The 12466-nt window shown below is 43.9% G+C and overlaps 1 protein-coding gene across 2 annotated transcripts in view; it reads left to right on the top strand.

Annotated features, from left to right (window-relative positions):
* Positions 1-10045, top strand: part of ABCD2 (ATP binding cassette subfamily D member 2) — a 45041-nt gene extending 34996 nt beyond the window's left edge. Inside the window, exons 8-11 of one of the 2 annotated variants that reach the window (XR_008206206.1) lie at positions 2221-2305; positions 3006-3131; positions 5404-9283; positions 9328-10045. Coding sequence is in view for 1 of the 2 variants with exons in the window: in XM_052680832.1 (XP_052536792.1) it covers positions 2221-2305; positions 3006-3131; positions 5404-5614 (422 nt within the window). In the remaining variant the exon portion in view is untranslated. Of the gene's footprint in view, positions 1-2220; positions 2306-3005; positions 3132-5403 lie in introns of both variants that reach the window. The other variant, XM_052680832.1, reaches the window with a different exon arrangement.
* Positions 10046-12466: the final 2421 nt, after the last annotated feature.

Genomic DNA, 12466 nt, shown 5'->3' with positions numbered 1-12466 from the left:
GCCAGGATTACATTTGTACTGCCTTAGAGATTTGTGCTGCGTTCATAGACAAGCCATTTCTTTTCTTCATTTGTAAAATGGATGTAGCTGTGGGTGATGAAAGCCCCTGACTTGGCTGATACTTCCAGAACACTGAGATTCTTTACTGACCTGCAGAAAGAAAAGAGAAACAAGCAGATGCATTGCTGTTAATGCACCATAGTAAGCTGGTTTATTGTTAGATTTCTAAGTGTTCAGAGGAAATTGTCCAGATATTAGAAAATCATTTTTAAAATTGCAAAGGGATAATACTAAAGTGGAGCCTTCCTTATCTGTTTTCTAAGACATAACAATGGTGAATAAGAAAGTTGAGGGAGGGAGCAAGGTAGAAGGAGGCAAGATGCACTGCTAATATTAAAGTAGAACATAAGCTGAAGGGACCACAGATCTGACCCTTGCATCCTGGTGAACTGAGGCTAGATCTTACCCCTTTGAGGAAAGAATAGAATGACTGCTGACAAGTGGTATTTCCTTTCCATTTTGCGTCCCTTTCCTGAACCTCATTCTATTTTTGTCTCTTGCTAATCCTTCATAAACCAGCTGATCAGAACACGGGTGCTGCTTCCATGGGCACGTGCACACATGCGCGCCCACCCACACCCTTGCTGAAATCCAGAGCTTCCATCACAGCACAGCCCCGGAGCTCATCTGTTTTATCAGCTTTAAACCAAGAAAGTATAAACAGTAGCACGAGCGTTGCCTTTGGAAGTGTAACTATTTCTATGGTTTTCATGAAGGACATTTCTCTTGCGCTCTTTATGAAAAAGGAGTGCTCCAGGCATTTTATAATCTTTCTTTGGAAGCTCTGGTGGAGCAGCACTACAGCTTTCTGTGTGGTCCCAGTATCAGGACCGATCATCACACACAGCTTCTGCGTATCCTTCCCCTGTCCCAGAACTGGTCAGGGTGATGACCATTACACAGCCTCATCTCTGCTGGGAGCCAGCTGGCAGAAAGCACTGCACGTGGCTCCTTTTCTGCAGACCAAATCATCCCAGTTCCATCGCACCTGTGCTCCAGACCCCTCACCAGCTTTGTTGCCCTTCTCTGGACACATTCCAGGGCCTCTATGTCTTTCTTGTAATGAGGGGTCCACAACTGAACACAGCGCTCGAGGTGCAGCCTCACCAGTGCTGAGTACAGAGGGATGATCATTTCCCTGCTTGTTTGACTTTGCTCATGGTGTTTTTCTGGCAACTGTTTGTTTTCAGAAAAGGGGTTTTATTTGCACTGTTCATTGTTTAGTTATGGTGCTTCTGAGCTGATTGGGAAAAATGGCATTTTCTTCACTTGGATCTTATTCTCATTAATAAATGATAAGTGAGAGAAACGTCTCACCAGATTTTCTCTGTGTCCCCACTCTCCTTTTTCAAAACTCCCCTTACTTGCTGTTTTGCTATTCTGTCTATTTGGATTAACTAGAAACTTACTTCTAATGCTGTGATTTGGTATTTGAAGATAGTTTTTCGTGAGTTGGAATGAGCCATGCCATAATACTCACAGAAACACACGTCCACTGTAACATCACAGGTAAAGCTCCTCACCCCCCTGTTGCATGTGTCTGAAAGTGATGAAAAAGAAAATCATTTAGAGGCTGTGCAGAATATGGGTCACTTCTAAATCCAAAATATCAGGAAGTTTGTATGCAAAATGCTCCTGTCTGTGTGCTCTGCTTTGTATGTTGGCTGCTTGTCTGGGCACAGGGAATGCATCTATGTGTCTGTGTCTGTGCTCCTGCAAAGTTTGCTGACTCACAGCAGTGAGAGGAGCCAGACAATAAGCATTATAATCTGACACTGCTGCTTATGTCCTTTACATTTATTTCCTTTCATATGCTGAATTTGTTTTGAATTTCCACTCGTGCATTTCAAGAAGGAATAGCAAAAATGTGGCAGAAAAATGGTTAGTTATACATATGTCAGTGATGTCTGTTCACAGAGGTGGTAAGTCAAGTTTTCTAACTGGGAGAGTCTAAATTCTGCTTTCAACACTGACGTGACATTTGGGACTTCTTTCCAATGGAGTGCCAGTGGAAAGGCATTGAAGTGTTTCAGAAGATGTGATCCAGAACCCTGAACTTTATTACTTCAGTTGGGGGTTGCAGAGATGTTGCAAGTGAAGGTGTATTTTCATCACAAACCTATGTTGTCCTGACATGCTTTGTTTGCATTTTTTTATAAGGCTGGGATGCCATCATGGATTGGAAAGATGTCTTATCAGGAGGAGAAAAACAAAGGATGGGCATGGCTCGTATGTTTTATCATAAGTAAGCATTTTGATTTGTTCTTTAATATCTGAAAATGAGAAGGAGTTTGGGAGGTTTGCTCTAGTAGTTTGAGCAGCAGTAGCCTGTAATCTCGATGCAATGTGCAGTACTTCTAGACTGTGGTATAGGACTGCATACTTTGTCATTTATTCATGCAAGTTCAGCTTGTAGCTTGGGTAGTGCTTCTTACTTAAACTTTGCTTTTAGCAAATGTGGCATTACATTCTGTGAGTGTTTCTTTCTTTATCTGATCAGGCACAAATATCATCCCTGCATCTGTCCTACAAGTATTGCAGAAAACTGGTTGTCGGCTTTAGAGCTTGTGAGAGTTGGAAAGCCAAACTCCAGGTTTTATTTTATTTTTAAGACTGGAAACCTTGCAAAGGCAGTCAGTGCACAGCAGTGAATTGAGACTCTGTGAGCTGGCTGTAGTTATTGCATGGCCTGTTGACAGAACAGAGTAATACCAGGCCAAACTGGGACACAGGAGTTAGAGCACTGTGTGCTCAGAGGACCAGGAAATAAAGCACATTTTTCCTGGAAGCCACATCTGTACCTGATGGTGCTAGCTGGCTTCCAACTGCAGATGAGAAGCGGCTTTCCTGCAAAAAACATCTACTTTCTACTGTTCTCTCAATTAAATGTGTAGGAATACTGTCCAAAACATAGATGACTTATGTCCTTTATTTACTTTTGAAAGGCCAAAATATGCACTGCTGGATGAATGCACGAGTGCTGTAAGCATTGATGTTGAAGGAAAGATATTCCAAGCTGCAAAAGCTGCCGGGATATCCCTGCTTTCTATAACACACAGACCTTCTCTTTGGTAAGTATGGCCAGGAACTTGTGAGAGGCCTTGCTTTCAGCTTTCTGACAGACATGGGTTGGCCTTTGTTCTGTATTAGGGCAGTTGTTTAATCAATATCTACTGCACTTTGTAAGATAATCTGTCTAAAATAATAACAATGTAAATGCATTTACCATTCATTTCTCTTCATTATTTGAGACACACTTATTCCTCCCTCTCATTTTTTTTAAAATTTGTGCCAGTTATTAACTATAAATGGCAACACACAGGTAGCTGAAAGGCAGTTAATTAGTCCACTACACCACAGCCACAGCTCATCACCATATTATTCTTCAAAGATGACAAGGTACATGAGCTGGCCTGGGGAAGTTTACCAGTGCTTGGGAGAAGATGGGAAACATAGCAAGTAGTGGTTTACCTGCTCTTTGTTCTTTCATAGGAATTGATACATCCACTGGTTTAACTTCAGCAGTGTTCTGTATCTGCAGGGCCTGTGAGCTTTCAAAATGTGATTTTATAGTAAAAAGAGAAATACGAGAAGTATGTTCTAGTGAGGGAGTACTTAGTATGGAGACCCTCAAAGGAAATATAGCTGGTGAATACGTAAAACAACCAAATACTTCAAAGGGAAAATGGAGATAAGAGGGTGTAAGCTGACATCAGCTGAGACTATCAGTACTCAAGTCCTTGGTCTCCAGTATCACACTGTTTGCTTTTTTAAGACAATGACAAAAAAGCACATTACCAATTTGTCACCGTAAAGAAACAAAATTGTAGCAGTTTCTGCTTCTCTGAAACAGTTTTCTGAGTGTTCATTCTTCCTCTGTGGAGACAGTGATGGTGGAGGCTGCGATTATTTCAAAACCACTGCTCATGAAAACAAGTATCTGAGAGTATTCCACCTATAAATAGTGATAGTGCAGAGGGAAAATCTGCGAAAGAACTGGTGAGAAAGATCTTGGAGTTCAGATTTCCATGGACATTTCTTATTTCCTAGTACTCATGCTGTTCAGAAAAGTTTGGAATCACTCTTGTAGCCTCCAGTGTTACTGAAACTATTGGAAATCTGACGATTTGCAGGGAGCAGGAACTGATCAAAGCAGGTGGCTGGGTGGGATGTGATGACCTTGTTATTGAGAAACAAACAGCAAGTTCTGAGTATTCAGAAACAAGGATCAAATGTCTTTCATTCAGATATGCTTTCATAGAGACTGCACTGTATAGGGGTCACATGCTGCTTAGCTCCTTAAGATTATACCATGAAATATTTGCTCTTTCATTCAGAACATTGGCTGCCTTCCTGGAGCACCACGATTAGATGTCTTAGTCAGCTCTCTTGGCTTCCTGATTTTATTATTATTGTTATTTTTTAATGGGGAAAAAAAGTAGGCAGGCTAAGTATTTTGTGTCTCAAAGATTAATATGCAAGAAGTGATGAGTGTAAGCCTAGAGCTGAATCTTGTTTGAACCTCGTGTCATAAGCTACTGAGTTTATTAAACTGTCACATTCCCCGCATGGGATTTATAATTGCCCTTTCATGATGTGCTTCATCTTCTATAATTTACAGTGATAAATTGCACAGTTGTAACGGCAGCTCTGAGGGAGCTCTCTGCTCTTCCTCTTGCACCTCCTGATAAATGTCTTGTCAGGTCTTGGCAACCCCCCCCCACACACGCACACCTTTGAATATTTGTAGTGCACACACCCTGATACTCACTGAAAGATCTGTGACTCTTGCACAGACTTTTAGTTTGACTCCTTGCAGTGTTTTAGGACTGGAAGTTTATTTATCCCACCTTATAAAATGCAGGGGAACAAGCTGAGGTATAAATTGAACAAACCAGTTTTGTCAGTAGTGTCAGGTGCACGATGCTTGCCTGAATGTATTTTCTTCTAAGGAGATCTAACACCTCCTGCAAAGAGAAATAAATAAAATGAACTGGGGCACGTGTTCTATTTCTTTCTTCTGAAGAGAAGGGATTGTTTGGTGTGCAGCAGACTGAAGCTGGGAGGAGTGCTCATCAGGCATTATGTGGTAGATATCTGTAATGACACCAGTGGTGATGGCCTGGGGAAGTCCTGGTGACTGGATTTGTGATGCCCAAACCCCCCACAAAGGAGTGTCCTAGGTATATGAGTCACTGAAGAGCTTGCTAGACTCTTACCCAGTGATCCAGAACTGCAGCTTCCTGCACTCAGCTTCCTGAGAGACACCATTGAGAATAGACACAAACATCCAGACTGGTGTGCAGAAATGAGCCATTACTGATGCATTATTTTCTAATGCAGGAAGTATCACACTCACTTGCTGCAGTTTGATGGACAAGGAGGCTGGCATTTTGAACAGCTGAACACGGACGTCCGCTTGTCACTGAGCGAGGAAAAACAGAGACTGGAGTCCCAACTTGCAGGAATTCCTAAAATGCAGCACAGACTGAATGAATTGTGTAAAATCTTGGGAGAAGATTCAGTGCTCAAAACAATGGACAAAGAAGAATGAATAATTTATGTTTTATGTTTTTAGAAGTATTTTTTTAGTTAAAAGCATTACAAGTTCAGACATTATCCTTTGCATGCGTTGTGCTAGAGGCTTGGAGCATAGAGAAATACAGCCAGCAGAGAATAATGCTCAGAATGCTATGTAAGACTTCAGCATTTCAGTGTTAAGGAAGAAAGTGGTTGAACTGTGAAAGGAAAACAAGCAAGGGCACCGAGTATAAGATTAGTCGCTGCAGCTTATGTTAATTCCTAGTGAAAGCCCAATTCACTGCAAAGAAGTAGCAACACTTTTAGGTTTTGTAGGTGAGTTTTGGCCTGAGACTCGGCCTGCAGAATGAGCTCTTGTACCAGGTTACTGTGTGCGTATGATATGCCTGCTACGCAGAGCAAACATGGCATGACACTCAGGCATGGAGCACAGCAGAGGCAGCATCTGGGTGAGTATGTGGATGCATGCAAAAATCTCATTTGGGTATAAGAAACTTTCAGCCCACGTGAAACAAAACTTTTCTACTACTGAGCAGCGTGCACGTCTTTGTCTGCATCTCCATAGGAAGTAATGCAACAGGCTGATCAGAAGATAACTGACTTGACAAACTACTGCCCTTGTGACAAGAGAAACAAGGATGGAGCTAAATATGTAATATGCACGTGCTGTACTTTATGCTGTGATGCACAACTTCAAAGGCTCTTTGCCCTTGGTGCTATATCCGTCCCTCTGGGGAGGTACTTGTCCCCTGTGTAGTAATCTCTGGTGGGCGGATGGAGCACTGGGCCTAACATTAGGAGGCCTTGTTTTTCTTCACTGAGTCATTCATCTGCTTCATGGGCCTGACCCAGCCAGTGTGCACCTCTGATCTGGTTCCTCCATTGGTAAAATCTCAGTGTAGGCACATGTTTATTCCGTGAGACCTTTTGTGATGAGAACTGTAGGAGAGCGTGTCTGTTTCTAACCATACACTGAATTCTCAGGCATGGCTGTCCTGCCAGTTGAAATGTTCAGTGCTTACAAAGGTTTGTGAAAATTTAGAGCATTTTATAACCACTAATTGATGCCTGCCATGTTTTGTTAGTGGACGAACACTGTGCTCCCTGTGAGCAGAGCAGACAAGAAAATGCACCATTGGCAGCCTTGCTCCAGATGTGCTCTTTGATTGTGCCATTGGCTGCCCAGTTCAGTACGAGCCATGTCCCCAGGCAGTCAGAAGGGGCTTCAAGCTGATTCCTCTGGAGCTCAGGGTTGGCCTGAGTGCTGCAGGCCAAACTCGGTGAACTAGAAATAAAGGTGGGAATGGATTTTGAGAGATCCCTGCAAGTACACTGCCAATCTTGACAAAATGCTTACTGTGGCCCATTGGCTTCCTTGGCGGCAGCACATGTTTGGATGGGGAGACTGTGCAAGTGTGCACAGACCTTTCCTCCTCCATTGCTGGAAGCTGTTCAGAAATGGGCAGCTCAGGAGTAGCTCAGGCAAGAGACTTTGCAGGTCTTTCATCTGCTGTAGGTAAATGCCTTAGAGGAGATGTAGCAATCCTGAAGTTGTTCGTTCCTTAGAAGATTTCTTTCTGGCGACTTACTCTGAGAAGGAGCAATGCATAAGCTGTTAAGAAGTGCTGAGAGAGGAGAAATGCACTGGGATATTTCCTGAACTGTCTTCAGAACTGAATGCCATGGACAGCTTTTCATAGGAGAGCAGCATTCACATCTCAGAGGGAGTTGCTCAGCATCAGTGCTGGAGAAAAGGCTTTGGATTGGCATCTCATCATTTCAGAGGTGATGCCTTTGTCAGTGTCTTTGCTTGAGAGTTCAGCTGTCTGGAGGCTGCCATTCTGCTGGGTATGTTTGAACAGTCTGTTAATACAGACTGTTTACATTTCCTGGTGACTTCAAGCACAAGAGGAGGGTGTGATCAGTAGGGAATTAACTCTGTCTGCCCAACGCCAGCACAGTAACCGTGAGGCTGTCTCCCTTTTTGCTGCATGCTGGACCAGAACCTGGGATAACTCAGGTCCTCACCCTGCTCCTCTAGAGTCCATGGCTTGAATGCAATCCTGCATTGCATTGGTGGCAACAGTTTGTCCCTCTGGTTAGTTTTTCGCTATAGAGTCCTCACTGAACTTCTCACTGGAAGAGGAAAGATCAGTCCTGAGAATCTGTGAAAGGGATGAGAAGTGAAGGTTCAAACAATAAGCTGTTGTGTTGTAGAGTGCAGACTAGAGGTCACTGATGTGGTGGATGATGTGTGCGTGCGTTTTGATTTGTGAGTGTCTCTGCCTGTCCCTGAAGGCAAGCTTTCCTGCTTCTCATCTTCAAAAGAAATCCGTATCTGCTAAGGAAAGAAAGAAGTCAGCCAAGAATCTGTTCTGGGTGAACGTAAATGAGATGACTGATGATTTCAAAGGCTTGTGCATTTCTGAGCTATGTTTCTGAACCACTGTGATGAATCAGGTGTGCACCATGTGCGTGCCCTTGTTGCAGCTGCAACGTACTGTCCTGCTGGCAGAAAGCAGCCACAAAACCACTTTTCCACAAGATTCTCCCAAGGCAGGAGCTGAGGTAGAGGAAGGGGCTCCGTTGCTTTCCGCCTCTCCGTGATGCACTTTACTGTGTGGCTGGGAGCTAAACCAGGCTCATCCAGTCCCTGTATGAGGAGGACACTGAAACATGTTGAGTGCTTGGCCCAGTTCAGCACAGCTCCCAAGTATAGATCCCATCTTCCAGCAAAGCACTGCAATGGCACCTGACTTGTTGGGAGCTGTCACTGGTGGGCACAGCGCCCCAAATCTGCTGTACTGCCCTGCAGAGATCAATGCTGGCTCTGTATTATGGCCCAACAGAACAGGTCTTCCGTGGGAACTGCTTAGAAGGAGAAATATTGTTTGTTTGTTTGTTTTTAATGAAATTCTGCATAGAACATGCATCGTGACTGATGAAATGTTACTGAAAACTGAAATTGCACTAGAATCAGTGTAATCTTGAAGTCTGATATGTATTTCTTGGATCCAGTAATAGATTGGCTATTCCTATTCAGTAACACAGTAACAAAAACCAGCATCCCATTCTGCTGTTTGCATTCTTGCAGGCATGAAAAGAGCACAAGGGTGCTGATAGGAGAGGAACCTTCTCTAAATAGGAGCTGTCTGAGTAATGCTGAGCCACTTCTAGAAGGATTTTCTGTACTGGTGATTCATACATCTTAAAATTGATTTTGTAGTTTGAAGAGAAGCTGCCCTGCAGATTTTTTCTGCAAGCTCTCTGGCTTGTTCCAAGTGCTGATATAGATAGGAGTCTCATGTAGATAGGAGTTTCATTTCTGGAGAGCTTTGCCCTTTGTCAAGGACATGAGCCAACTTACTTTGTGCTGCTTTGGACACAGCCAGAAAAGCAAGCACAGGGTCACACTCTTTCCTGGGGGAGTAGCACAAGGAGATGCTCTTCTGCAGCCAGCATACAGGAGCAGCTGCCTGTTAAAGCACTCCCAGAGAGGGCCAGAGCAGGGCAGCATGCCTCAGTGGAATCCTTTTCCTTGGTACAATGAGAGTTATTCACAAGAGTCCATTCTTTCTCTGGCTTCCAGGAACTGTGGCTCCCCAGGAAGCCAAACAAGTGTCTTTTTGGCTTACCTTCTCAGCATTACATCTTGCTGAGCTGGGCAGATTCTGCCCTTGAAGTCCTTTCAAGGGCTGAACTTTGCAAAGAGCCAGGCGCACCCAGCCTGCTGCCAGCAGCCTCTCATGCCCCAGCACTGGGCTTTCTTGGGTCTGTTCCTGGACGAGTGAAGGTGCTAAGCAAAATTCATACCAGTCTCAAGCAGGGATTAACTGTGCAATAAAAATGGTAATTCAATAATTTAATTCCCAGTTAATTCAGATAATAATGGGATTTTTTTTCCAGAATCAAAGTGGGAGAAAACACTTTCTGTGCATGGGACTTAAGGGTTTTAATCTAGGAAAAGTTCATTTTGGGACCACGCTATTTCTGGTTTTAGATTTGAAAACTCTTCTTCTACAGGAGCAGAAAAAACTAAGCATCCTTTAAGTATTTTTTTTTTAAAACAGTGGGATCTGTGTTTGAGTGAGGAATGAAGGACTGGATATTCAGTGGGATATTTTAGGGAAAATTGCAATAAAAATTATATCCTAAAGCAAATGAACAAACACACCTACAGTCCCCTCCGTATGTCTGAATGATCATAATGCATGTCAAAGCCGAGTTTATGAGCCTGTGATCTGAGATTTCAGTCGTATACAGAATGAAATCACTCTACTGAGCTGTTCATAAAGCTTCAGAGAACTGAACTGCTAATCGAATGTGTCTTTGTTTCATTTATGTTTGATATTAATGCCTTTTAAGAGCAGACAATTTATAAAGCAATAAATCATGCTTTACAGTTGTAATTTATTCCAATGTCAAATAAAACATGTTGCATTTACTTTGTTTTTAGCATTCCTTATGAATCATTCACAAAGCAGTCGTGACCTGTGTGCGCTTTGGAAGCCCCTTCCTGCGCTCATCTCTGGGATGGGGCTGGAAAGCTGGGGGTGGGTGTTGTATGTTTGCAAGTTAAAACAAGTGTTTCATTCCTAGATAAGGCTGCCGTCCAAGAGTCTGTCCCCTTCCTTCTTACAGCCCCCCTTTAGATACTGAAAAGCAGCTCTCACATCTCCCTGGAGCCTTCTCTTCTCCAGTCTGAGCAGCCCCAGCTCTCAGCCTGTCCTCATAGGAGAGGTGTTCCATCCCTCGGATCATTTTTGTGGCCCTCCTCTGGACGCACTCCAGCAGGTCCATGTCTCTCCTGCACTGAGGACTCCACATCTGGACACGGTACTCCAGGTGAGGTCTCACAGAGCAGAGGTTGCAGGATCACCTCCCTTGCCCTGCTGGCCGTGCTGCTTTTGATGCAGCCAGGGTATGGTTGGCAAGGGCACATTGCTGGCTCATGTCCAACTTCCCATCCACCAGCACCTCCAGGTCTTTTTGGCAAGGCTGCTTTCTATCCTTACATTCCCCAGCTTGTTCCTGCTGGTAGCAGGGGTTGCCACGACCCAAGTGCAAGACCTCACATTTGGTTTTGTTGACTCATGAGGTTCACTTGAGCCCACTGTTTGAGCCCATCTGTGCCTCTCTGGATGACGTCCCATCCCTCAGGCATACTGACCATAACACAGATTGGTATCATCCACAAACTTGCTATGATCTTTGTAAGATTCTGTTGTTGTTCTGTTGTTCTGTTGCTGTGTTCTTGTATGATTGCTGTGATGTGATGTTCAGTGGCTGAAGGCTTCTCCCCATGCTTCCCTCCCAGTGCATCCGCTCTGAGAGGACATGAGCCATGAGAAATGTGTGTGCTGGCTGTAGGGCAGTGGAGCCTAGTGCCCTGCCCGAGGGGGTCATTCCCAGAAGAAACGGGCAGCAGGGTGAGCTTGCACAGGCTCACATCAGGGGCAAAGCAGACTCAGGAAATACTCTGAGGTGTTGAGAGGCTTCTCACGGCTGGAATTTTCTGGTAAGTGGAGAATATCAGGCTGAACCCCTTTCGCTGTCTCTCCATGGCCTTCTTTCTGATGATGGCTTTCTGCGGCACCTGCTTTGTATGTTTTAAATTAGTGGCTTTAACCTCATGTAAATGAGGCCATTTGAGCCAAGGCAGCAGTGAAATGTAAGAAACACTGCACCCACCCAGAGCAAGTTTGGTGTGTGCAAAGAATCCATTCTGAAAGAGGTAATTAGAAAGGAAGGAGAATGTGGCCGGTGGCTGTCCTGAGCTGAGGAGCTGACTGGGCCTGGGCTGGGACCCAGGAAATAACCAGATTGGGTGAGCTTGGAAAAACCAGTCCAAGGGAGAAACCCCCTGGAATGTGCCAGCTGAAGGGCCGAAGCTCAGGGAGCAGCCTGTGCTTCAGCACCTGGAATGGAGGTTTCTGTCAGTTACATTTATGTTTCAAAATGAAAAACCGAGTGAGAATTAGGATTTTTCTACATCTTTTAGAAGCTTTCTCTTCTTACACAAGAAATGATTCTCAAATTAAACATGTTTCTTGATTGCCTGGGGGGGTTAGATGTCTTTTTTTTCTTATTCCCTCTGTTTTTACGGGGGACAAAGGGAATAATTAAACTTGGCTTAAATATAAAATAATCATGCAATAGCACATCAGGTTTCTTGGTGTCTGTTTATGCAGTAATCCTTGGTTGGAGGAGAAGGGGTTTGGGAAAGACAGAGATACAAATAGAGACAAGCTGTCCTGACACTGTGTTTGTAGTATTACGTAAGTGTCAAGAGAAGAAGAAACACTCATTTTTAGCATGAAAATTGCGATAACATTTGGCACTGCCTTGGAGCTACATTTCAAATGGATCAGGTTCATAATGATTTCTGGGTGCTTGGGAAACTAAAATTATTTTCACTATAATTGACACCATAATTTTCACTGTAAAGATCAGGCAGGTATTGAGGCAAAGCCAACCTATTTAGCACTGAAACAATCCAGAGTCGCACTCAGTAATTCTCCAATATTCTTGTGCTCTGTATCTTACTTACAACCTTTTTCTCTAATTCTAGCCATGCAGTGCAAGAAATACGTGAAGTTTATTAGAGAGTTCTCAATCAGTTGGTGCCTTCTGTGTTGCATTTTTCCATATCTCTATGATATGGGTTGCACCAAGTCTCCCCAGCCTTCTGGCCTACTTTTCCATCCCTGCTGGGCTGGGTGCAGCTGTTGGCTGGTCTCACCACCCCCATGCTGGTGCCCCATGCCAGATGTCCCACAGAGACAGGAGGAGTGTGCCTTTGATGCCAAGTGAACAAATAAGAGATGGCTGATGGATGCTGTCAGATGCACCTGCTTTGTTTTTT

This window comes from Tympanuchus pallidicinctus, unplaced genomic scaffold (genome assembly GCF_026119805.1).
Source record: "Tympanuchus pallidicinctus isolate F22 unplaced genomic scaffold, pur_lepc_1.0 scaffold19, whole genome shotgun sequence".
Taxonomy (NCBI): Eukaryota; Metazoa; Chordata; class Aves; order Galliformes; family Phasianidae; genus Tympanuchus; species Tympanuchus pallidicinctus.
This window is presented reverse-complemented; position numbering and strand designations above follow the sequence as displayed.